This window comes from Megascapheus bottae, chromosome 12 (assembly GCF_031878675.1).
Source record: "Megascapheus bottae isolate mThoBot1 chromosome 12, mThoBot2.hap1, whole genome shotgun sequence".
NCBI classification, from domain to species: Eukaryota; Metazoa; Chordata; class Mammalia; order Rodentia; family Geomyidae; genus Megascapheus; species Megascapheus bottae.
In genome coordinates, this window is record NC_143520.1 from 2,359,888 (window position 1) to 2,387,560 (window position 27,673).

The 27,673-nt window shown below is 34.9% G+C and overlaps 1 protein-coding gene across 4 annotated transcripts in view; it reads left to right on the forward strand.

Moving 5' to 3' along the window:
• Nckap1 (NCK associated protein 1) overlaps window positions 1-26,515 on the forward strand; it is a 90,811-nt gene extending 64,296 nt beyond the window's left edge. For all 4 annotated transcript variants that reach the window (XM_090342501.1, XM_090342502.1, XM_090342503.1 and 1 more), the window contains 8 exons: window positions 3,082-3,175; window positions 11,534-11,616; window positions 12,029-12,109; window positions 16,783-16,876; window positions 18,101-18,217; window positions 18,761-18,870; window positions 23,077-23,166; window positions 24,401-26,515. In XM_090342501.1, coding sequence (XP_090198627.1) covers window positions 3,082-3,175; window positions 11,534-11,616; window positions 12,029-12,109; window positions 16,783-16,876; window positions 18,101-18,217; window positions 18,761-18,870; window positions 23,077-23,166; window positions 24,401-24,517 — 786 coding nt within the window. In that variant the 3' untranslated portion in view covers window positions 24,518-26,515. The remainder of the gene's footprint in view (window positions 1-3,081; window positions 3,176-11,533; window positions 11,617-12,028; window positions 12,110-16,782; window positions 16,877-18,100; window positions 18,218-18,760; window positions 18,871-23,076; window positions 23,167-24,400) is intronic.
• The last annotated feature ends 1,158 nt before the right edge of the window (window positions 26,516-27,673 follow it).

Here is a 27,673-nt window from a genome sequence, read left to right on the forward strand (position 1 = left end):
CATAGTACATTAAGAAGAGCAGTCATTCATTATATGGCTTTTGTTTCCTTAACCTGGAGGTCCTTACATTTAGTGTCATACTATTTGGCCTAATGTCTCTAGATTTTGTTCTATTGTAAATCTCTGCTAGGAGACCCCAAGGTTTCTACTGATTATGACAAATGAGGGAGATTATTGGGCCTATGTTCCTAAGTCTTTCCATTTCCTTACAAATGGGTTGATGTCGTTTTTTCTGACAACAGCATAGAATTCCATTGTGTATAAATACCACATCTTGTTGATCCACTCATCAACTGAGGGATATCTGGGTTGGTTCCATATCTTTGCTGTGGTAAATAGTGCTGCAATGAACATTGTTGTGCTAGTGGATTTAGTATGTCCTTGTTTCTGGACAATTGGGTAAATGCCAAGTAGTGGAATTGCTGGGTCATAGGGGAGCTCTATGTTTAGTCTTTTGAGGAACTGCCATACTGCTTTCCATAGTGGTTGAACGAGTTTGCACTCCCACCAACAGTGTAGTAGTGATCCCTCCTGGCCACGTCCCCTCCAGCATCTGTTATTATTAGTTTTCTTGATCCTGGCCATTCTAACTGGAGTGAGGTGGAATCTTAGAGTTGTTTTGATTTGCATTTCTTTTATGATCAGAGATGTCGAGCATTTCTTCATGTGTTTTAGACAATTTTTTAAAAGTTTATTGTAAAGGTAATATATGGTAGAATTACAGTTACATAAGTCAGGTAATTAATACATTTTTTTTTAAGTGTCACTCCTCTCTCCCAAGTTGTATAGTTCATTTCCAACGTAGTGTCTAGTGAGTATCACTGCTGAATTAGTTCACCCCTTTTTTTTTTTGCCAGTCCTGGGCTTGAGCTCAGGGTCTGAGCACTGTCCTTGGACTTTCTCAAAGCTAGAGCTCTACCACTTGAGCCTCAGCACCACTTCTGGCTTTTTTCTATGTATGTGGTACCAAGGAATCGAACCTGCGTCTTCATGCATGCTAATCAAGCACTTTAACCACTAGGCCAAACTCCCGGCCCCAGCAACTTATTTTTAACTTAAAAGTGAGCTTAATTATTCTAGTTTCTGTTTTGGCCAAGAATCTAGTTGTTTCAATTAGTAAATTTATGAACCCTCTCCCCTCCAAAAGTGCTGAGCCATGAAAAAGCAGAACTTTTTTATTTTTAATGGTTGTATGTCATTCAAAGCCAACACTGTACATGTGTACTTGTGGTGCTTGTGGTGAAATATGTTTATTATTTTCTGAAGAAAAAACACCCAATCTTTTTTCCTACAAAAATTTTTTGATTGTTTAATTTGGGAGTTGCAGCTTTTAAGTCAATTTCAATTTTAAGTCTTCCAGTCTTGCCAAAAGAATTATTTTGGCATTTTACATGTCAATTCTATTTCTTCATAGGATCTCAAATATAAAAAATTTAAATGTATGTTAAAAGTTTAATATTTCTTTTTAATACAATGCCAAGTAAATTTCTTAAAATTTAAATATTAATTTTTGTTTCACTTGAAATCTTGCTTTGTTAAACTATACTACGTTTGTAGTTTCTATGATTATTCTGTTTTCATTATCATTAAATTAATGAGAGAATTTAAATGCATAGAGAGTCCTACTTTATTTAGGTTGTAGTTGAAGGAGAGATAAAGATGGGAAATCTGGAGATACACACATAACACATACACATGCATACTTTTTTTGGAAACAGGTGATAATGTATAATAAAGGCCTGGAGCCATTATACAGATTCTAAGGAGAATTCTGTTGTGAAAAGAACTTTATAGAAATCAGAAACTAAATTATAATTACATTTTCACTAGCATACTAGGAAAATTATGCTAATGATGAACTTAGTTGTGATGATACCAGTAGTAGTGTAAATAGAATATCTGACTTATTTTCCTTCTAGCTCAGCTTACAGTCTAAGCTTATCTATGTCAAAATGAAATTAATTCTGTTTGTTTTAGTTAAAATCTTTAAGCCGAATTGGTTTTCCAGTGCTGCTTTAAAAAAAAGAGACATTTGGAAATGGTGCGGTGGCTCAAGTGGTAGAGCACTATAGCCTTGAGCTAAAGAGCTCAGGGACAATGCCCAGGCCTAGAGTTCAAGTTCCACGACTGACGGGGGGGGGGGGGGGGACCAAAAACATTCTTTATTGAGTTTTGCTTTCCTTGAATAGCTGTCCTTTCCCTCTGCTATTTATATCTTTTTTTTCCCCCCTTTTTCCTTTTACTAGTGGTTCCTGAAGAAAAGTAGATAGTTGGGGCCGGGAGTTTGGCCTAGTGGTTAAAGTGCTTGCCTAGCATGCATGAAGACCCGGGTTCGATTCCTCGGTACCACATACATAGAAAAAAGCCCGGAAGTGGTGCTGAGGCTCAAGTGGTAGAGCTCTAGCCTTGAGAAAGTCCAAGGACAGTGCTCAGGCCCTGAGCTCAAGCCCAGGACTGGCAAAAAAAAAAAAAAAAAAAAAAGTAGATAGTTTACATTTCCATTTATAATTTATGCTGGAAAGCATTACTTTAATATAGTCCTTGTTAAGTTATTCTCTCTTTGTATATATTTGATAAAGTACTCATTGTCTAAAGACACATTCTAGAATGTTTTGGCTACTTTTAGCTTTACTAATTCTTTTTATTTTGGAATATGTTGCTCTTTATATGTCTGCTCTAGTGTCTGTTTATTATTGTTAGTATTCTGTATCTAAGCATGATTTTTTGTGTGTGTGTGTTCTGGGTTGGTCATGGGCTTGACCTCTGGGCCTGGGCACTGTCCCTGAGCTCTTCAGCTCAAGGCTAGCATAGCACTCTACGACTTGAGCCACAGTGCCACTCCTAAGCATGATTATTTTAATTCTTCTGCTGTGTTGCTTTTTCTTTACTTGAAAAACTGATAAAAAAAAAATTCCTATGTAAATTACTTACAATTCCTTTATTGAAAAAAAAAACAAAAATAGAGCATCTGGATTTCATGACTTGAGCTTCTTACTTTCCACATTGTCATTTTTATGAGTGTTCTTGTCTCATTAACACAGAAGTCTGTGCCTGATCAAGGCTCTTTCTTTTTTTCTCCAGAAACTTGTAGTGGAGAATGTTGATGTTCTAACACAAATGAGGACCAGCTTTGACAAACCAGACCAGATGGCTGCACTCTTTAAAAGATTATCATGTGAGTAACTCATAGTACGTTTTCTAAACATTAGCAAGATGTTGACACTCAGTATTTAATTTTTGTCCAAAATTTGTAACATAAATCAAACAATAAAATTTAAAACTATAGGGCCAGTAGTTTAGCCTAGTGGTAGAGTGCTTGCCTAGCATGCACGAAGACCCAGGTTCAATTCCTCGGTACCACGTACATAGAAAAAAGCCAGAAGTGGTGCTGAGGCTCAAGTGGTAGAGCTCTAGCCTTGAGAAAGCTCAAGCTCACAAGCCCAGAACTGGCAAAAATAAAATAAAATTTAAAACTATATTCTTTATTATATAAAGAGAATTAAAACAATTTTACCATCAAAGTATCTGTACAATTAATAGAAAGCATGTGTTTATGTTTAACATGTCAGTTATTTTAATGAATGATCATTATTAATTAGTTCTTGAACCCAATAGACAATAAATTACATTAATTTTGAGTAAAGTAGAATCCTGTAACCTTGTAAACATCTGCTTTATTGAAGTATAATTTCCCTACATTAAAATACATTATTAAATATATTTTAAGCCTAGAGTGTAAGCTGAGCTAGAAGGAAAATAAGTTAGACCTTCTATTTACATTGCTACTGGTATCATCACAAACTGTGTTCATCATTAGCATACTTTCCTAGTTGTTTCACAATGCAGTGTATTTTACTGACAAGTGTATACATCTTGCCACACTCAAGATAGTGAATCGGTCCATTACCTTGAAAAGGTGTCTCCTATATGTAGTCTCCTTCTTCAGCCTCTAAACCTAGACTAGCAGGGATCTTAATAGTTCTCTTTAGAATCTATCTTCTTTCATTTACTCTAATTAAAATTCGTCTGTTGGTGTATTGAATGATTTGGTTTCATGGAAATCTGAGCCAGTTCCTTAAAGTCTGCTTCAAGAGCCAGGAATGTGGCCTAGCAGTAGAGTGCTTTCCTAGCATGCACAAAGCCGCCCTGAGTCCTTTGGTACAACATACACAGAAAAAGCTGGAAGTGGTCCTGTGTCTCAAGTAGTAGACTGTTAGCTTTGAAAAACCTCAAGGACAACGCCCAGGCCCTGAGTTCAAGACCTAGGGCTGGCAAAAAAAAAAAAAAAATCTACTGCAGACGTCTTTTTGAAATTAATTCTCCTAACACTAAAAAATGAATGAAATTCTGAACAAAACCTTCTTTACATTGGAAGATGAGGAAAAAGCTTATTTCCCTAAGTAAAAAATAATCTTGGGGGATGAAGGAATAGTTCAGTGGTAGTATGCATGTTTGAAATATGTTCAACCTGGAGTTCAAATCCTACACTAATAAAAATAATTACCAGCCAGCCACGGTACTGTGATTTACCCCTATAAGTATACGTAATTGGAAGGTGGAAACTGGGAGAAATGCTGGTTGAGATGAGCCCAGGCAAAAAGCTTGTGAGACCTTATCTCAACAATTACAAAACTGGTCTTGGGGAGATATGTCTGACAAAACAAAAGAAAACAAAACAAAACAGGGTTTCAGCCTAGGTGGCCTGGAAAGAGACCTACCTAAAACAACAACTAGAGTAAAAGGGTCGGAGTTTGTGGCGCAAGCATTAGAGGGCATGCCTAGCAAGTATGACACCTTGAGTTCAAGCCCCAGTAACTCACAAAAACAAAACAACTAATAAGCATGAAGTTAAAATATACTAACATCAACAATAGAACGAATGCATTAAGAATAAAGTGAAAACAATAAAATTATATTGACTGGGCATTGCCAAGAAGAACAGTATGAAAGAATAAATCATTTTAAAAGTCTTGGGTAGTTTTAGTATCTTTTCATATTCTAGTTTTTTTTATATTTCTTATGTTTCAGATCCGCGCCCCCCCCCCCTCTGGTGGGTTATGGGGCTTGAACTTGGCCTGGGCACCGTCTCTGAGCTCTTCAACTCAAGGCTACCACCCTACCCTTGAGCCAAGAACCACTTCCCTTTTCTAGGGTTAGTTGGAGATAAGTCTCAGGTCCTTTTGTACCCAGGCTGGCTTTGAACCTTGGTCCTCAGATCTCAGCCTTCTGAGTAGCTCGAATTACAGGCATGAGCCACCACGCCCGGCCATTTTTCTCATTTTTAAGTCAGGTGTTGATCTTACTAGCCCTAGCTTTACTTTCCTAGTAATAAAAATTTTATGTATGCACCTTCTAGATAAAAGTTAAAAATACACTGAAATGCTTAATGCTTTGTTTATTAACTTTCTTGTTTGCATAGTTGAACAAAATGGATGTGGTTAAATTTCCAAAGAGGATTTGCAGGATTTCAAGATAAAATGCAGAATCTTTTGTCTAAATTCTGTTTACTTGAATTTTTAGTGTAACAAGTCTGATTTATGACCTTAAGATATACCAGAAGCAAAATTGTTGAATCTTTATGACACACGTTTACAAAATTTGTTTTTTCAATTTTTAATTGTTGTTATAAAGGTGATGTACAGAGGACTTATAGTTACTTATTAAGCCAGGTAATTAGTACATTTCTTTTTGAACAATGTCACCCTTTCCCTTGCTATCTCCCAGTTTTTCCTCCTATACCCACCCACAAGTTGTATAGTTCATTTTCCAAATTTGTTTTTAAATAATAATGTAGTGGGGCCAGGAGTTTGGCCTAGTGGTAGAAGGCTTGCCTAGCATGCACGAAGGCTCAGGTTTGATTCCTTGGTACCACATACATAGAAAAAAGCCAGAAGTGGTGCTGAGGCTCAAGTGGTAGATAACCTTGAGAAAGTCCAAGGACAGGGCTCAGGCCCTGAGCTCAAGCCCAGGACTGGCAAAAAAAAAAAGAAAAAAGCCAAAAGTGATGCTGTGGCTCTAGTGTTGAGAAAGCCCAAAGACAGTGCTCAGGCCCTGAGCTCAAGGCCCAGGACTGGCAAAATAATAATAATAATAATAATAATTTAGTAAATCTTTTTTTGGTGTGATTTAGAAAAAAGAAAAGATTCACATGAATTATTTAGTAGGGTAGCTACTACTCTTTCAGTTGGTGTGTATCCAAATGCCCTTTTGTCTTTGATCCCTTTATTGTGTTTTCTTCATTCATGTACTGAAGTCTGTGTGTTTTCACAGGAGTCCAATTTCACAAACACTAAATGTATTCTATTAAAGGATAAAGTCTGGAATTTCTTTTCCTTTCCAGGGCTTCCTGTGTGACTTGAGTGAATCTCTTAATGTTCTTTCTCCTTACTTTCTAATCTCTGACACTCTTATTTTTGAAGCTAAGTTCATTATTTTATACCTTGGTTCAATGACCATTATTTTCTACTTCTATACTACAGTTACTCATTTTTGAAAATCATCCCATTTAATTTGCTTTCCTGCCACCATCTATAAACAAACCTACAGTTTTGTTTGTTCCAGAGACCTTTACTATAGCAATATTTGCTTAAACTACTCCCACAGAAATGCCCAGAATTCTGAAAAGCTTCTCAGACCATAACCACATCTTTTTTTCCTGTTTCTTTGTGTAGACTGAACTTCTTGTCTAACTTACTGAAACTATGATGCCTCTACTTTCCTGAACATTCTCAAGTACAGTACTTTACTTCTCTGTTTTAGACTGTTTTAGTCAGAAAAGGTCTATTCTCTTCCTTTACCAAACAAAAACATTCTCAAGTACAGTTCTTCTGTGTTTTAGATTGTTTTAGTCAGAAAAGGTTTATTCCCCTCATTTACCAAACAAAAACATCTATCTGTACTCATAGTCCTTTTTTTTTCCTTCCAGTTCTGGGTCGAATTTAGGGCTTTACACTTGATATCCCGGTATTCTACCATTTGACCCATACCTCCTGTTCCTTTTCGCATTCTTTATGTTTCAGGTAGGCTTCTAGTCTATGCTGTGATCCTCCTACTTGTGCTTTTCTTTGTCACAGGAGATGATAGTGTGTATGGCTTCCAGCCATTGTGTTCTTTCAATCCCGGAGAGCTGGGATATCAGGTTATTTGACACCTTGGTTGAGATAGAGTTTCCTAACACTGTTGGCCTGTAGCAGTCCCCCAGCACTGTCTTTCCAAATAGGAAGGATTACAGATTTGAGCAACTTCACTTGTCTTATTTTTGTGTGGTATCAGTTTGAGACTTCCTATTGTACAGTAAAATTCTATTAAGTAAATTTTATTCCACCATATTTACCAGTGTACTTTTTTTTTTTTTTTTTTTGCCAGTCCTGGGCTTGAGCTCAAGTTCTGAGCACTGTCCTTAGGTTTTCTCAAAGGTAGGGTCCTACCACTTGAGACACAGCAACCACTTTTGGCTTTTTCCATGTATATATTACCGGGAAATCGAACCCTGGTCTTCATGCATGCTAGGCAAACACTCTACCACTAGGCCAAACTCACGGCTCCTTACCAGTGAACCTTAAATCTTAAATTTTAAACTAATACTCAGCCTTAATTAATTCTCAGCATATATTTAAATAACAAATGAGAGTTTGACCAGTATATCTGTAAGTATGATCCATGGACCAATAGCAGTAAGCAACATTACCATCTTATTAAGAACACAGATTATTGTTCCTCACCCAAAATTTACTGATTTAGGAACTATGGAACACAGTAAAAGGAACATAATGCTAGACAATTTTCAGACGTATGGTTCAGATAATTGATATAATCTCTGCAGTGGAAAAGGTTCTCCTGTTGGAAGTAGATTCAAATAGGTGGAGCGAAAAGGTCTGATATTCTTTTTTTTAATCATTTACCATTTAATTTCCCCTCTCATTCTTCATTTCTCACATTCCTTAGTTAGTAGCTGTGACTTGTAAATTAAAATTTGCAAATTTGTAGTTTAAAGGCAGAATTTGTTTAGCTCTATGCTATGCAAGGTGTTGATATTTTGGCCTTCATTTTATTTATTTGTTGTTCTTCCTATTATTAAAGTAGTTGTACAAAGTTCCTTAAGTGAGGTTATGAGTACAATACTTTTGATTACTGTCACACATCATTCTCTTGCATTCTTCTCTATTTTCCTACCCTCAAGTTATCTAGTTTTTTTTAATATAATGTACATTATACTCACTATATTTGCTCATTTTTCCTCCCTCTGTTGTATCTCTTCCCTCCCGACCTCCCCATGTTTCCCCTACCTGGTATTCATTTTATTAAACTGTAGGAAATTTTACACTCCTAAAAAAAGATTCAGTCTTATTGCTTCTTGGAGAATAATGTGTGCAGTACTTTCCACGTTACAGAAACTTGACCCACAAGAACTGTCCACTGTTTGTCTCCCATTTTACTTCACTCACTGTATATAGTAGAGGTTGCCTGTATACATTTGGGTTCACAACTCTTGCTGTCATTGTTACCTCCTAAATGTAATACCCCAGATCTGTTGCTTTCTATTCCTATGACTTTTGTTGATGGTTGCACGTGTTTTGTTTTTTTGTTTTTTTTAAATGAATAACACTCATAGGTTTGTTCTAAATATGCTTCCAGTTTTCCTTTCTAACTTACCTTATTCAGTCAAAAGATTAAACATATGTTGTTATGTAACTATATAATAGAAAAACTCTGAACAACTTATTGCTTAAAGAATATTATTAACTTATGAGCAAGACTTTTTTTTTTTGCCAGTGCTGGGCTTGGGATCAGGCCTGGAGCACTGTCTTTGGACTTTTTCCTCAAGGCGAGAACACTCACTATGACTTGAGTCTCAGCACCACTTCTGGCTTTTTTTTTACTATGTATGTGGTACCTAGGAATCGAACCCGGGTCTTCGTGCTTGGTAGGCAGGCACTTTTACTACTAGGCCAAACTCCCAGCTGAGAGCAAGACATTTTTGAGATTAACCTCACATCTAGCAATTATATCCCTCACTTTCCTTCATTATCTGCTGCTTTCCTGGCCCCATTACCACACAGACAGACCCTGTGCTAGCTAGTATTAGTTCCTTAGGACTAATGGAAATAATGAGAAATGAGGTCAAACAGATTGCTAAATAATCTTTTAAATAATTAAGCAAATTGCTTCCTCTAAAGTTTCTTAGAACTTTTAATGTGGTTATAGGAGTTTTTCCACTCACTGAATTCGGGGTAACATCCTTTTCTGTCAGTCCTGGATCTTGAACTCAGATTTGGACACTGTCCTTGAGCTTTTTTTGGCTCAAGACTACTTGAGCCAGTACTTGTCCCTTTGGTGGTTAATTGAAGATAACAGTTCCAGGAACTTTCCTGCTAAGGAAACCTCTGAGTTGCTAGGATTATAGGTATAAGACACCAGTGCTGGACCTGGCCTTTCATTCCCTTTCATGGATTTGGTTACTGTTTTGGCTTGTGGCATAGAATGGTTTTGTCTTTGTACTTTTCCATTATACTCAACTTGGATGATATTTTCTTAGAAAAAAATTAATCGTGTTTCATTTCTTCTTTGGTTACAATTTAGTCATATGTCACCATTTCCTTAAACATCTGCTAATTTTCTTGTTATTGGACACTCTTGAATACTACAAATAGATAAAAAGATTAGTAAGACTGATTTTTCTTATGTGGAATTTAGAATGTATTTGTGCCTTATGTCACTTGGTTTTTTAAAGTTTCAACACATTTTAGCTCATATTATTTCTGTTTGTATTATTTAATAAAAGATTGCCTATGATCAGAAGTTAAATAGCTATGCAAGAAGTAACATGCCTCTCCATTGTTTCTCAGCTAGTAGTTATGGCTAACAGTTTTCTGTAGACCTCTTCTTAGAAAGTTATTGTGTGTATACAAATAAGTATGTGTTTATATATATGTACATTATATATATATACATATATATTTTTTTTACTTTTTTATTTTTGTCGGTTGTGGGGCTTGAACTCTGAGGCTGGGTGTTGTCCTGAGCTCTTCAGCTCAAGGCTACGGCACTACCCCTTGAACCACCAAGGCACTTCCGCTTTTCTGGTGGTTAAATGTAAATAGATAAGAGTCTCGTGGACTTCAGCACCCAGGCTGACTTTGCACCGCTATCCTCAGATGTCGGTGTCCTGAGTAGTTAGAATTAACAGGGGGTGAGTCACTGTGCCCGACAGTATTTTTCTTTCAAGTAATGTAATATTTTAGTCTGTAACTTGAAGTCTCAACCATATTCCTTTTATAGGAATGTTCAATACCTTAAATAATTGCTTGACTTTATAATATTAAAGTATTTTATAGGGTGGGAGGGGAGGGTAATGGGTACCAAGACATGTGAAAGGGTATCAATGTATGTGAATTAATGCACCTTCTATCTGGCAAACATCATGTAACCCTTTTACTAATTACAATAACCCCCCCCCCCAAAAAAATAAAGTATTTTATAATATGAAAGTATTGCCCTTCTAGTCCTACTCTCCCTAGATTTTGTTAACCCAATTTGAATGTTAAATACATAATAATTTTTGAAATAATATTCTCTAATCAATATGTAAGTGGTCAAATCCATTTGTGTGTTTCAGTAATCTAGGCCTCCCAAAGCATTTTTTAATTTCAAAAGTAATTTTTCATTTTTTGTCCCAAGCCCACAACAACTTATAATTTTAGTGTTCATAGGTCATTTGAAAGAATTTAACTCTTATTCATTCTGATAGTGTTTTTTGTTTAATTTTGTTTTATTTTGGCCAGTCCTGGGGCTTGAACTCGGGGCCTGAGCCCTGTCCTTGGGCTTTCTCAAGGCTAGAGCCCTACCACTTTGAGCCATAGCACCACTTCCAGCATTTTCTATGTATGTGGTACTGAGGAATTGAACCCAGGTCTTCATGCATGCTAGGCAAGCACTCTACCAAACTCCCAGCCCCATTCTGATAGTCTTTTTTTCACTAATTTCTTGTTATTTGACCATCTCCACCCATTTTATAAAGGTAAATACAGGTAAGATGATTTCTAGACCATCTGGAGAACCATCTAACCCATTCATAAGAATCAAGTATTAAGCTGGGCATGGTGGTTCACAACTGTAATTCTAGCTACTCAGGAGGCTGAGATCTAAGGATCGCAGTTCAAAGCCTGTCTGGGCACTAAAGTCCGTGAGATTCTTATTCCAATTAATAACTAGAAAACAGAAGTGGTGCTGTGGCTTAAGAGGTAGGGCTGTAGGTAGCCTTGAGCTGAAGAGCTCAGGGACAGTGCCTAGGCCCAGAGTTCAAGCCCTATGACCAAAATAAAAATTTTGTGTGTGTGCGTATGTATGTGTGTGTAGACAGGTAAATTAAAAACTACAATTACTTTGATTTCTAATTAGATTAAAAATTAACCGTGTATTGGTCAAATTGGCATTAGTCATGAACATTTGATATGACTTTACAAGTTTTCTTCAAGGTTAAAAAATAAACCACTTCATACTTTTTCCTTTTCTTTTCCCCTTTCTACAAATATAGCTGTTGACAGTGTCTTGAAGAGGATGACAATAATTGGTGTGATTTTATCCTTCCGGTCATTAGCACAAGAAGCACTCAGAGACGTAAGAAACCATTACGAGTATATACCCCATGTCCACATAAATCCTCTTAATTTCTTAAAATTTCAATTGGCAGAGATAAAATTAAGATTCAGTGTATTTAAGTTATGGAAAATAAAAATGCATTGAAAGAGTTTAAGCTTATTGTTTCCCCTTTGGAACTGAAATTTGGAGGATACAGTATGCTTTATTACTGCATTATTTTTTGACTTTGCTATTTTTTAAAGAATTTTTCATTTGGACTACTATATTCAGTGTAACATTGAATCCATTCCATTTCTGTGTATTTTGATCATTTAGAAAAATGACATGTAAATAGATAATTTTTCAAAATCTACAGTTTATCAAATGATAATATTTCATGTATTTAGAGATCACCACTTAAACCTGTGTTTTTGTTTGTTGTCTTGCGTAGGTCTTATCATATCATATTCCATTTCTTGTAAGTTCAATTGAAGATTTCAAAGATCACATTCCAAGGGAAACTGATATGAAGGTAATAATATATAAGTTCTATTTTGGTTTTTACTAATTCTTTTTTTTTTTTTTTTTTTTTTTTGCCAGTCCTGGGCTTGAGCTCAGGGCCTGAGCCCTTGGACTTTCTCAAGGCTAGAGCTCTACCACTTGAGCCTCAGCACCATATCTGGCTTTTGTCTATGTATGTGGTACCAAGGAATCGAACCCGGGTCTTCGTGCATGCTAGGCAAGCACTTTAACCACTAGGCCAAACTCCCGGCCCGGTTTTTACTAATTCTTAACTAAAGCTGAATATGGAATGAATCTTAAACAGGTTTAATATTTCTCTTTTTAGAATTGCCATGCTTGCTTTAAATTTTTATATTTGAGTATATGTCACCAAAGTACTATCTAGACAGTTTGAAAGTCAGTATGTACAGTGGGTGAAAAGTTAGTCTTTCTTTTCCTTAAACTCATACTATTGATACTTGGTCATAAAGCAAGCTGAGAAAGTTGAGTCAGTGAAATGGGAGTTGTTTTAAATATATTCAGTTCTGTTTTTTTCTTTAATGTTTTACAGTATTAAGTATTTAGGATCGAACTCAGATATTATGTATGCTTGGCAAATGTGCTACCACTGTGTTATATCTTCTCTCTGTAAAAGATGTTAATTATAGGCTGTCTTCTTTACTGTCTTTTTTTTGTTGTTTTATTTGGATATTTGGGACATAATCTCACTATGTAGCCCAATTACGCCTCTATGTTCTGAGTGCTAGAATTGAAGACATGTACTACCACATCTAGCTACTATTAATTAATAAAGATGGGCAACTTCATATGAACCCATAGTTTTTGCTTTGAAGACATATTAAGCCATGGAATATAGCCATGCATCTAATCCTAGCCATGATTGGCTAGAAATTATATATCTACACATATGGTATGTGACTTGCCAAACCATATCTAAGCTTTCCTGTTTCTTGAAGATTATCATTACTGCATATCTTGAAATGTATTACTGAAAATAATAATTTCCAAAATCCTATGCAATAACAAACCTTAAACTGGTGTTGCTCACCTTTTTCCTTCCTTCTTTTTCCTTCTTAGTCTCCTTTTTCTCATATCTTCTGAACTAACTAGGTCTTGGTACATTTGCATATAAATCCATTTTATCCTCTTCATTCTGGTTGAAAAATTTGCCCTTTATCTGCTTTAAAATTTTATTTATCAGTTAGGTTATATTTCAGTATTTCTAAGAACTGTTTATTCTTCATTGATAAGAGCCATTCCCTTAGAAAGAACTTTGTATTTGTGACTATATCTGTAATTGTGTTTTTCTACTGATACTTATACTAGACAGTAAATATAGAAAACTTTGTGTTTTCTATAAATAAACATTCCTGATTAGTGATTATTTTACGGTCTTTAGTGCCCAGGCTGGCTTTGAACCACAATCCTTAGATATCAATATCCTAAGTAGCTAGGATTACAAGCTTGAGCCACTGTGCCCGACTACATTTATATTTTTGAGGAACCACCAAACTGTTTTCAAATAGAAAGCACCATTTTTAGCAGTGTTATAAGGGTTTTACTTAAAGAAATAAATAAAATTGTATGTGGTACTAAGATTTGAACTCAAGCACAGTTTTGCCTATGTATGTATGTAGTATGTATGTATGTATGTATATATGTATGTTTGCCATTGTATGTAAGTACTCTACTACTTGAGTCATGTCTGTATCCTAGTTTTACATTGTGTACATCCTCACAGTATTTTTTGTTTACTTTCTAGTTAGCATTTCATTTGTTTTGATTTGTATTTCCTTAATGGCAAATGAATACTACCTTTTTATGTATTTATTGCCAATTTTTTTATTGTAATGTATAGAGGGGTTACAGTTATATTCACCAGATAGGTGCATTACTTCTCACACATTGATACCCCTTCTCATGTTTTTGTCCTCATTTCCCTCCTCCACCCCCTGCCAATCATCTTGTTTTACCCCCTTCCCTTTCCTATTTCAAATAAACAAATAAACATATATACACTATGCCAGGTAACAAAGTCAGATACAGTAACAATATGAGATTAACCAAAGGGAAACCAAAGAGAAGAGAAATAACATAGTACATTAATAACATTAGTACATTAAGATAAAGCTCTTGTTTCCATATCTTGGAGATCCTTTCATTTAGTCTCATCCTATATGACTTTATGTATCTAGGTTTTGTGCTATTATAATCCTCTGCTAGGAGAGTTCTAGATATGTACTAATTATTACAATGAGGGAAACCATTGTATTGCCTATTTGTGTATCCTCCGTTTTTTTTTCTTTTGTTGGTTCAGGGGCTTGAACTCTGGGTCTGGGTGCTGTCTCTGAGCTCTTCAGCTCAAGACTTTGGCTCTACCACTTGAGCCACAGCAACACTTCTGGTTTTCTGGAGGTTTAATTGGAGATAAAAATGTCATGGAAGCCAGGCACAGTGGCTCATGCCTGTAATCCTGGCTATTCAGGACACAGATCTGAGGATCTCGGTTCAAAGTCATTGTGGGCATTAAAAAGTCCGTGAGACTCTTATCTCCAATTAATCACCAGAAAACTGGAAGTGGCACTGTGGCTCAAGGGGTAGGGCTGTAGCCTTGAGCTGAAGAGTTCAGGGACAACGCCCAAGCCCAAGTTCAAGTCCTATGACCAATCAAGAAAAAAAAAAAGTCTCACAGACTTTTATGCCCCAGTTGGCTTTGAACCTCAATCCTCAGATCTCAGCCTCCTGAGCAGCTAGGATTTATAGGTGTGAGCCTATTTTGAGCCAATTTTGAGTTGAGTAGTCTTTTTTTATTTTTGGAATGTCAGAGTCTGTATATTCTGGAAAGAAGACTATTAATAAATACATAACCTGTGATTTTTTCCCAGTTGGTTATCATTTCATTTTCTTGATGGTTATCTACATTTCAGATTGATTACTTTCCTTTTATTATTTGTTTTATTGTCATATATAAGAAACCATTGCATAGGGATTTGTGCTCATTTTCTAAGAGTTTTGCAGGTTTAGTTTTTTGGTTTTTTTTTTTACATCTTATCTTTTTTTTTTGTTTTTTTTTTTTGTTTTTTTTTGCCAGTCCTGGGCTTGAGCTCAGGGCCTGAGCACTGTCCTTGGACTTTCTCAAGGCTAGAGCTCTACCACTTGAGCCTCAGCACCACTTCCGGCTTTTTTTCTATGTATGTGGTACTGAGGAATCGAACCCGGGTCTTCATGCATGCTAGGCAAGCACTTTAACCACTAGGCCAAACTCCCGGCCCCAGGTTTAGTTTTTATATTTAGATCAGTTATCTATTTTCTACTTTGTATATGAAATAATGTATTACAAATATGTATTTATCTGGACTTTATTCTTTAGAGGGAAATGAAGAAAATACTTAAGGTATATAATAACACATTTACATACAAAGGATTTTTACTGAAATGACTGTTTTACCCTCAGAACAATGTATAAAGCGGAAATTATGTCACTTTTCATATTTTGTAACTGTGGCTCATTTCTGGCAGAGCTTTGTAATTTGGGGAGATACCAGCTGTTTTCAAGGAAGAGTTTCTTATGTATTCCTTGAGGGCCTTTCCTCTTTTATATTCTCCTTACCTGACTTTATCCTCTATCAGTACTAAGGGTAACAAGTTATTTAGATAGTTGAGTTTTTTGGTTTGTTTTTTTTTTTTTGCCAGTCCTGGGATTTGAACCAGGGCCTGAGCAATGTCCTTGGACTTTCTCTACCACTTGAGCCGCAGCACCACTTCTGCCTTCTTCTGTGTATGTGGTACTGAGGAATCGAGCCAGGTCTTCATGCGTGCTAGGCAAGCACTCTACCACTCTGCCAAACTCCTGGCCCTTATTTAGTTTTTTTTTTTCTTCCTTTGTAGTATTTTTTTATTGTAATTAATAGAAGGGTTACATTATATTTGCCAGATAGAAGGTTCATTACTTCACAAACATTGCTACCCTTTCTCATGTTTTTGTCCCCATTTCTCTCCCCCTACCCCCTCCACTCATCTTGTTTTCCCCCCTTCCCTATCCTATTTCAAATAAACAAATAAACACATATCAGATAAGAAGGTAACATACTGTAACAATATGAGATAACCAAGGGACAATAAAAGAGATGAGAAATAACATAGTACATTAAGAACAACAGTCACATAGTTTTTAAGTAGAATTTTGAGCAGAGTATTCTAAGTACTTGTAATCTCTAATTTTTTTGCAGAAAAATCAATTGATTCTTTTATCAGATTTTTAATTAGTGCTTTGTTACAAATAATTTTTATGTGTATAGGTGAGAATAAACAATCACTAATTTTTATTGAATATAGACATAAACATGTCAGTAATATTTCATTTTTGTATTTGTCTCTCTTGATTGCATATTTTGCACCCATACATTTAAGAAAAATTTTAACTTTACAGTGATTCAATTAGAATTTGCCACAACATATATATAAGCTTTGTTTGACCTGATAGTGGGAGGTTATAACTAGCAGTACATCACAGAATACTAAAGCCCTTATACTATATGTCACCTGCTTCAACCAAGTCTCAGAAGTTCACTAGTGTTCCTGCAAGCAGATTCTGATTTCAACACTAAATCTTTGCCTACTAAAGTGAAATTGTTCAGGTGTTCGTTAGAATATTTCTTAATCTAATTTCTACGTATTTACTAGGTTGCAATGAATGTGTATGAGTTATCATCAGCTGCTGGATTGCCTTGTGAGATTGATCCTGCATTGGTGGTGGCTCTTTCCTCACAAAAGTCAGGTAAAATGGGTTAGTAACCCCTTATTAAAAGCGGGAAGTAGAGCTGTGGTTCAAAGTGGTAGAGCTCTAGCCTTGAGCAAAAAAGCTTAGAGACAGGCTTTCAGTTCAAGCCTCATAGAAGTGACAAAAAATTTTTTAAAGAAAATTTAAAAAATAAATAAAATAAAAAGAAAAATTTTAAGATGGAAGATGGTAAGTATGAAATTATTTTGCCAAGGAGTTTTATTGTAAGGGAGAAAAATAGTATAATACCTAAAAGAGATAGAAAAATTAAGTCTGTTGTTTATTTTCTCTTCCTTTCTTCCCCCACCCTCCCACTTCCTTCCCCTCCTTTTTGTTACTTTAGTTATATAGTACAATAACTATAGGGATTATTATTATGATTTTCTGTAGTATGATGGCTTTTTAGTTTAATTTTTAGTTATATGTAATGATGGGTAGTAGGATAATTAGAAATTCCTAGGTACTCACTAAATATTTTCTGAAGAAGACTCCAGTTTGTTCAAGAAATTAGAGCAAAATTTGACTAATAGAAAAAGAAGCAGCTATAATTATATTCATGTCTAGTTCAGGCAGAAAAAATAAGAAATTTTTTCTTATGGTGGTTTTTGTGGAATAATGTATGAGATAATAAATTATCTAAATTGTAGCTAAGATTTTTTTTTAGTAAATAATTTCTCATCAATTTTCAATTAGGAAATTTAAGGATTTAGTTATCCTAACTATATTTTGGCCCTGTAACCTTACTGTTTAAAAACAAAAGGCAATAAAAGCACCAGTGGCTCATACCTATAATCCTAGCAACTCAGGAAACAGATCTGAGAGTACATCAAAGCCAGCTGGTCAGGAAAGGCAGAGATATTCTTATCTTCAATACCTAAAAATTAGAACTGTAGCTAAGTGATAGAGCGTTAGTCTTGAGCAAAAAATAAATAAAATAAAATCTTGCCTTATTGTTGCATTAGGAGTCCTTGTAATATGTCTGGAACAATTTAGCCAGTACTAATACATATTTTTTCTATTTTATTCTTTGTTTCTTCTGACAAAATTTTAGCCAGTTCTATAAAACTCTAGTGAAATGTTTTGTTTCAATATTTTTGATTGAAATAACACGTTTTTAATCAAGTACTTGACATTTTCAATAAATATATTTTGTCTAGATTATTAACTCTTAACTAATCTTGAAGAAATAACTTGATTTTATTCTTAATTTTTCTCCCTTAGAAAACATTAGTCCTGAAGAAGAATATAAAATCGCCTGTCTCCTCATGGTCTTTGTAGCTGTTTCTTTGCCAACACTTGCCAGCAATGTGATGTCTCAGTACAGTCCTGCCATAGAAGGTAATAGTGGTTTAAAATCATGTTGGTTCTAAAAAGAATCATTGGTTTTGCTGAAGTATTTAGTTATGTAATTACTTATGTAATTGATACTTAAGTTCCATCCCTTACTAGCTCTGTAACTTGGGACAGTCTATTGCCTTTTATGAAATTTGGATTTTCTGATACATGAAATGAGATAGAGTATTTAAATCATAGGATTATTTCAGGAATTGGATGGTGAAATGCTTGTAAAGCAGTTTAGCATGTCTTTTTAAATTTTTTAAATAGTATAAAATGGATGCATGATTTATTTTTTAAGGAGTTTTGAAAGTATTTGCCTATTTGATTATAATATAGACCTGATTAGTTATTGCTTACTTGCTACAGTGTTTTTAAAACATAGTCTTCCTGAAAGTAAGGGAACAGGGTAGTTTGTGCCTGCTGTATTTTTAATCATGTTACAGTTTATGTAGGTTGTGAAATCAGTAAAGACTTCCTTTCTTTGTATAACATGAAATTTTGGGGTCACTCAGAATTTACAGAACCCTGTTTATCCTTTCCCAGGGCACTGCAACAATATACATTGCTTGGCCAAGGCTATCAACCAGATTGCTGCAGCTTTATTTACAATTCACAAAGGAAGCATTGAAGACCGTCTTAAAGAATTTTTAGCGGTAGGTATAAGCACAAAATTCATCATATTATACAAAGGAAACAAAATTATGATGAGTTCTAACAGTAAATCCTCTCCACTCAGTAAATTTTCATCTTGCTTTGCTCTGATGACATTTTATTTTTGGTTGTTCTTTAATTCTTTTTTCAAGTATACAAATTTTTCTTTTCCTTAAATGTTTTTTGTTTTGGAAAGTACAAGTGAAAGCAGGCAGTAAGATCAAGGAACAAAAGAAGGCCCTGAAGTCAAGCCCTGTCTGTTACTGGCACTAAGAAGAAAAAAAAAAAAGAAAAGATATATCAAGGAATATCTTCTAACTTAGAAGTTTTGTCTCCACTTAGAGAGCTGTGAGAATTACCTTATTTTTTTCTTCCGACAAGTATTTAGACTGTCCTAGAAATTCACCTGTAGTTTGTAAGAGTAGGAGAGAGGGGAAAATGAGGCAGAGAAAGGATGTTTCCTTTAAAAAGATATATTTTATTTATTTTCATGTATTTGAAGAAACTGAAATAACAGCAAAAGCTCAACAATAAAAACACTACTTGCTACCAGTAAAGTTAAGTCAACCTTTGCCTAATATGAATCTTTTTTTTTATGAATAAATCATTCCACATTTTAATTAAAAGAAGAGATAGAACATGGAAAAATGAGTGTTTGCTTCCTTTTCGAGTACAAATCCTACTAGGCTTTAAAAGGTTGCTTAGTTAATTGTTTTAGAAGCAAATATAAGCTGGGTAATGGTGGCTCATGCCTATAATCTTAGCTACTGAGAAGGCTGAAATATGAAGATCATGATTTGAAGCTAGTCTGGGCAAGAAAATCCATGAAACTATACAGACACACACACAGACACACACACACACCCCACACACTCTCTCATGCAACAGTAACTTGAAGAAAAACCTTCCTTTTGAAAGCAGAAATAAATGAGTGAGACCATGCAGCCTACATTTTTCGAGGTCTGGCTTTGCTTAATATAATTTTTTTCCATGTCTTCCCATTTCTTTGCCAATGGTACAGTATCATTTTTTCTGATGCATGAGTAGAATTCTGCTGTGTATGTCCACTGTGTATATATGCCACATTTAAAAAATGTATTTGTCCATTGAGAGGCATCTGGGCTGATTCATATCTTGGCTATGGTAAATAATGTTTCAGTGAACATAGTTGTCTAGTAGCTTTTTGGGGGAGGGGTGGGCTCTGTAGTATAAAAATGTAAGTTCAGCTTTTTTTTGTTATTATTATGTTACAGTTATATTCCCTAGGTAGTAGGTGCATTACTTCTCACACATTGATACCCCTTCTCATGGTTTGTTTTTTTGTTTTTTTTAATTAAAGAATTTATTATCATTGATTTTTACATCATATTTCAAATGACGTGTTTAACAAACAAATGTTCAAGAAGGGAATCTCTATATACAATCACAGCCTTCTCATGTTTTTGTCCCCACTTCCCTCTCTCCACCCCTTGTCTAGTAGCTTTAATGTGACTTTGTTTCTGGTCTGTTGGAAAAATGCCTAGGAGTGAAATGCTAGGTCATAGGGTAGTTCTATGTTTAGTCTTTTAAGGAACCTCCATACTGGTTTTCCAAAGACCCAGAGAAATGTAAGTTGGTCTCCCTAATTTGTGGTAGCTAGAATGTGTCTATAAATCTACAAGTAAACACACTAGGTGGCAAGCAGGGGGTTATGAATTATTTAACTGAAGTCAAATAGATTAAAGAGAGCACAAATCGTATGATTTCTTAAAAAGTGAAGTCAAAGCCCAACAAAATAAAAGGGAAAGGGTGGGATAAAGTGGGGGTGAAGATTTTGAAGTAGTGGCATAAATCAAGATGCATTGTACACATAAACAGCTTTGTTAAAAGGGGAAAATAAAGTATATAACCTAAAATTAACCTAAGTAGGGGAAGTGGGGATTGGTTAAGAGGAGTGGGTGGAATATTGAAAGAGGTGATGTGACAGTGATCAAGATGCACTGTATTCATAAATTGCTTTGGTGAATGGCAACTCTTTGTAACACTACTTAAAGATAATTGAAATGTTACTTGCTGTATTTCATTTAGGACTTGCTTTCCTAATCTTACAGCATTCTTTTAATTCAAATCCAATGTGAAATTGTGGGAACTAAGAGATATAGTACTTCCTCTCATCTGTCAGAGATTCACTATAGGTCACTCTGTGGACACCTAAAGCTGTGGATTAAGTACCATGTACATACTGCTTTTCCCTATGAAAAAGCTGATCTCAAGTGCAGTAAAAGATTAACAAAAATAACTAACAAAATAGAAAAGTTTACAAGTATATGGTAACCACTGTTAGGTGAATATATGTCTTAAAGTACCATATAATGTTGATCCTCCTTACAGTGATATGAGATGATGCAGTGACTACAGGTAAGAGAAGCCCAGGTAAAGGATGCAGGCATTGTGGTATAGTGTTATGGTACTACCGATTCTCTGACAATACTAAAAAGGAAGATCTGTGAAGGTTTGGTGTCAGGAGCAGATGATGTCAATGGTTGGAATTCCTCAGTAGTTGTTTTTGTTTTGTTTACAGACTTTCTAGAAGTGATTCTCTGTCTCTCTGTCTCTGTCCCTCCCTCTCTACATCCTCCCTCCCTCCTTCCTCCCCTTCCACCTCTTCTTCCTCCTTTTGTGGTGCCAGACTTGGGGCTTGAATTCAGGGTCTGGGTGCTGTTCCTGAGCTTTTGTGCTCAAGGTTAGTTCTGTACCACTTCAGCCACAGCTCTACTTCCAGCTTTTTTGGTATTTGAGATACATAGTCTCACAGACTTAATCTTCCCTGCCATGTTTGTTGCCCAGTGACTGTCTTTGCACTTTTTTAAGTTTAAATTCTTCCAGATTCATTACAGTTGAAGATTTGCCTTGGAAAAATACCCTTTCTCCTTAATCAACTTCCTTAACTCTGCCAGAAATGTGACAGCAGCTTCAATTCACCCTCTATGAGTAACTTTACAACTTTCAGTACAAGCCTGTTGCTAAGTTTGTGCAGTCATCCCATAGGTGCAGTAAATGGCTTATACTCATTTCCAGGAAATCCATGGTTGAAGTCTCTTGTGCTTTCTGACAAAATGTGTTGTTGTCAGTTGGAATATGTTTTATTTATTTATTTATTTTTAAAATTTCTTTGCCAGTCCTGGGCTTGACTTCAGGGTCTGAGCACTGTCCTTGGACTTTCTTAAGGCTAGAGCTCTACCACTTGAGCCACAGAACCACTTCTGGCTTTTTTTCTATGTATGTGGTACCGAGGAAACAAACCCCAGTCTTTGTGCATGCTAGGCAAGCACTCTGCCACTAGGCCACACTCCCGCCCTGGAATGTATGTGTGTCCCACCAATGCTAGTACTATAGGTATGATAGTCTTCTCTTGATGTTTTCATCTTAAGTAAGCGTATAACACACACAATGACCATAATTTTATTTTGACAGGTGACAGCTAAACTAGCCCATTTTATTATTTCTTCACAATTTTATGGATAGATTTGTTTTTATTATAGGTCTTAGCAGTTTCAGCATATAATATTTTTTTCTTTGTTAGTTGAGAATTTTTACTTTTTTTCTTAAGGGAAGAATATCATAAGCTATTCTTTGGATATCCAGTTTGCAACATGGCTGTTTAATGGGTGATATATGTTGCCACTATTATTGAATAAAATAAGGGTTACTTGAACATAATCATAGCATGACTATGACAGTCAAAAAGCAGGTAACATAGATCTCTGCAGTGTATATGTGCTGGACAAAGAGGTGAATCATGTCCCTGGTAATATAGAATCAAATGATATCGGCTTTCATCACACTACTTAGAAATGTATGTAATTTAAAACGTAGTAAACTTTATGGAATTTTTCATTTAGTATTTTCCAACAGTTAGCCACAGAAAATGAAATATGGTTTAGGGGGAAGGCTTATTATGTAGTTAGTGCAAATACTGGTAAGAGAGAAAGTAATTTGAATCTTTACAAGGAAAAGCTTGTTCTGAAAAATAGTAGTTTTAAGGACTAGAATGAATACTTGATTAAATGTATCTCTTGATAGTTCTTTACTCGAATGAAAAATATCTAGGCCAATTTGTTAAATTACTCATTTTACATATAGCACTGAATTGAATGATTGAATGAATTGAAGCATACTGAAAGTAAATAACTGATGCATGGTTCATTTAAAAACTCTCTACTTTTAAGCTTGCATCCTCCAGTCTACTGAAAATTGGTCAAGAGACAGATAAAACTACAACAAGAAATAGAGAATCCGTTTATTTACTGCTGGATATGGTAAGACTTTTTTTTTTAACTAACAGAATTTCTACTCATTCTCCAATGTCTTAACAAGGTAGAACATTTGTTTTCATCTTACATCCACTCTACCCAAGTTGTACACTTTCTAAAAATTACTGAAAAGCACTGACATATTTTACTCTTAAGATATATCAGACAACAATAAAAATCAAAGATTAGAATTGACATGTAATATTCTTCTATGAATCCTTTTTAATCTGTTGCTTATATTTTCCTAGTTTTCCTGTTCTTATCCAGTTTACTATTTTTTTACATTTGACAATTTTTGCACTGTCAATGAGCCAGGTATGCCTGTGCCAATGTTTTGCCTGCTTTCTGCTTTCTTCTTTCCTTTAGTTCTATCTTATATCTAAAAATTCATAGCTTAGCTGGTTGCCACTGACTCATGCCTGTAATCCTAGCTATTCTGGAGGCTGAGATCTAAAGATTGCATTTCAGAGCCAGCCCAGGCAAGAAAGTTCATAAGATTCTAATTTCCATTTAACTATCAAGAAAACTGGAAGTGGTGCTGTGACTAAAGGAGATAGCTCTAGCCTTGAGCAAAAGAGCTCAAGGACAGTGTCCAGCCCATTTATCAGTTCAATCCCCATGACTGACCAAAAAAAAAAAAAAAAGCAAAAATCTCCGAAATTTTTTTTTCCTAGATGATGTTTCCTACTGTAATCAACATTAATCTTTCTTTCCTTTGGAACTCTAGAATTATACTTTCCCATTTAATTAGTTAAGTCTTGTATTTGGTTTTATTTTCTAGCTTAATCTTGAGTTTGTAATTATACTTAATGATCTGGATCATATCATAAATATTTTTGTATTCTCTTACATATTTTCATATATATTTCTCATATATTTTTGAAGATAATGGAAGTGCTTAATATTTTTTCTCATTGAAAAACTAATTTCATTAAGTATCATTTAAAAATGTTTGATCTACATTTTAAATTTTTAGTAAAAGGAAAATGATTTGGGACTGGGTGGGCTGGGAGAGATGAGAGCACAGTGGAAAGAAATGACACCCCCAGGTATGTTGTACTCAAACTGATGTTTTGAATTGAAACTCCTTTGTATATCTGAATAATTGTATAACAAGAATAATTTAAAGTTATCTGGGTCTGTTCTATTAAAAACAACTTAAAAATTGTGTCTTTTTAGTTGTCAATAAATGTCCCATTATAAAACACCTGAATTTTGACGAATTTTTGGAATTTTTCAGATTGTACAGGAGTCACCATTCCTGACAATGGATCTTTTGGAATCTTGCTTTCCTTACGTGTTGCTGAGAAATGCATACCATGCTGTCTACAAACAAAGTGTTACATCTTCTGCATAAAATACCTACTTATTCAAGACAAGCACGCCTTTTTTTTTTTGCCTTGGTTTATCTGTAAACTGTGGAAATATTTTACCTTAAGGCCTGAAAAAGTTTTGTGGATTATAAGTTTCTTTCATACGGTTGTATTTTCTGATCATTGTTTCTTAATATGGCTGTACTACAGTATACTTGGTTGATTTAGTTTGCTCATTCGCTGATATAATTCCTATAATTTTGAAGTATCCTTTGTTTGAAAAATATGGTTTTGATATTTGATAAAGAAAAAATTGCTTGGTTTATTTCTGAAAAAGAACTGTATTTAGTGATTATTTTAGATAGTGATATTATAGCATTCATCCGTGTATAAATTATTTCATATAGGGAGGAGTTCTGATCTGTACCTATGATTCTAAATGAAAACAAAAATTGGATGTGCATTTATGTGATGTTATGGATACATTTCTACTTTGTTTTGAAACATTTGCCAAACTAAATACTCTTAACACTGTATAACATCAAACATGTTAAAGGACTGCTTAGCATTAGAAGCAGATCATATTCTGGACTTCTAAACCAGCAGCACATCTTGTTGCTTGTACAAAGCTTGGTGGTAATTTTTAGACTGACTTCCATGGTGCCCTGTTGGCATAAGCACTACCATTGTATCCTGCTGTATAATAAACAATCTTAGACATTTATCAACTGTTGATACAAATGTTAGTCCTTAACCACTTTTTATATGTTTTAAAATTTTGAAATTCAAGTGTATCTGCCATTACATAAAATAAACACTAGACTATATCACATTTTGAATGATTCTTAATTAAGATCTTTACAAAATTATATGACAATGTGAAAGTCATGATTTAAACATAGTTTTAAACAAACTTTGGCTTAGAAATATTTTAGCATCAATTTGCTAAGGTAAGCTATTACGAGAACTGCCTAAATGTTTTAGAAAATATTTGAGGTGAGGCGAGATGCCAAAATAAAATATAATTACATAAACTGTTTAAAGTTAAGAACTGAAAGAAAACTTTGTGCTATCAGTTTGCTACTCATATCTGTTCCCAAATGGCAGTTGCTTAAAGGAATGAGCTAGTGCAAATGTTGAAAAGTACTGTGTCAGTCAGTAGTAAATGGACTTGTGCTCATTGATTGCTTGAAGGCCTAAGCAGCTCATTTAGTTTAAAAATTAACCAGATGTTTTGTACTCTTTGATTGGCATTATAAAGACTATTTTTCAGCAGCTTGGTTTCTGGATATCATAAAAGCTGTTATTCATAGCTTCTTATGTATACACTGGTAGCTTGTGTTGAGATAAAAGAAAGTTGCTAGGAATTTAGTTATATTTTTCTTCAGACATAGAGTGGGATAGATTCAATGCACACAAATGTACTATTTGGTGTATTGTTTGTATACTTTAAGTTTGTTAGGGAATAGCTGTCATGTTGAAGGATCATAGTTCCATAAGGGTTTTTTTGAGAGAAATCTTTAAATGGAATAGTTTCAGATTTAAATAGTTTCAACTAAATACTGTGCATAAACAGACTTTTTAAAATACAGGATCCTAGAATGGTAACAACTTTGTTGACAGTACTGTTCTGAGAGGAAAGCAGGCATTTGAATATGTACACTTTGCAATATGTGAAATAAATAAGCCATGTTCTACCACTGTTAGGCCAAGAAAAGAAGTTATGAAGTCTTTCTTGTCCAGATTTTTTCCTCATACACTTAACCACACTTACTGATTGGCATTTGATTGAACCGTTTTTTACAGAAAGTTTTTCTACCAGAGAGAGAGGTAGGAGGGATAGGTATGGTAACTTGGAAAAAAAAAGTTAAAAGTAAATTAACAACTACTATTTCTAACTACTGTTTTTCACATCCTACTTTAACCTTTGTTATATTTTTCTGACATTGTACTATGCTGTTTTTGTTGTTTTCTCTATAATAATGCTGATCTGTAATCTGCTTATGTCCTTCAAAAGTTAGTAAAAGGTGTTTGATATTCTTTGTAATGCCTCTATATACCATGAATAATTTAGTGACTTTATTTAGATAGACATTTAGGAAAGGTCTTGTTTTTCTTTACTAAAAATGCTTTAGATCTGTGTCCTGGTGAACTTGACCCTTAGGAAACATCTGAGAAATAACATTGATTCCTATCACTTTCCTATTCGTTAGCTAAGCAGATACTTATAGATTACCTGGTTAAAATGGTGAGTAAATAGGAAAGTTTGCCCTTTCACTATGAATTTGCATTTAATGGTGGTCCTTGTGGTAGTTACACAGATTGTTCTAGATGATATTCTGGGGAGGAAATCTATGAAGGCACTTTGAGGAAAGCTTTATCAGGGAAGATTTATCTAAGAGAAAACATTTGAGTTGATGTGATCAGAGAGGGGAACATTGAAAGTAAAGGTGCTAGAGGTAAGTACAGACTTGTGACACATATGAGAAGTTAGAAGTGTACCAGGAGTGCTGGAGTCCCTCATGTGCCCCTCTTCTAACCATCTAGTTCTGGTCTGCTTGCCTTCTTTCTCCTTTACTTAGTATTCATAGACCCAGTCTTATGTAAGTTAGTAAATAAAGAAGAAAATGCACATGAATTCACTGGTAAATGGTGAATTACTCTGAAATAATAAGCATTACATATCAGGAGACCTACACGAAGACCAGATTCTGTCCAATAGTGAACTGAAGCCTACTGTATACTTGATGAACTATTGTAGCTAAACTTACTCTACTATAATGACTTGTTTTTTGGGATTTCAGTTCTATTCTTCCCTAGACCTTTTAAGTAATAAAGTCTCGTGTTGTTCATGACTTCTTTTTAGCCACTCAGAAGGGCAGCATATGCCATCAACACAACTGGACACTCACTGGTGGCGCACCAGAATAACTACACTAGTACACAGAGCACAGAGGGAAATTTTCACTCCAGGAATATGCAATGCTAATCTTTATTTGAAAGAGAACATTCAATTATAACAAAATGCAATACTAGGGAAGGGAAGTGGACTGGGCTACACAGTAAGACTCCTTCTTCCCCCCCAAAAAAAATATAAAGCACGCTATTTTGTGTGACAATAACCTATGCATTTACGCGGTCATTGATTATTCACAAATTTTGAATGCCAGAAGGCAAAGTGAAGAAGGCAGTTTCAGACT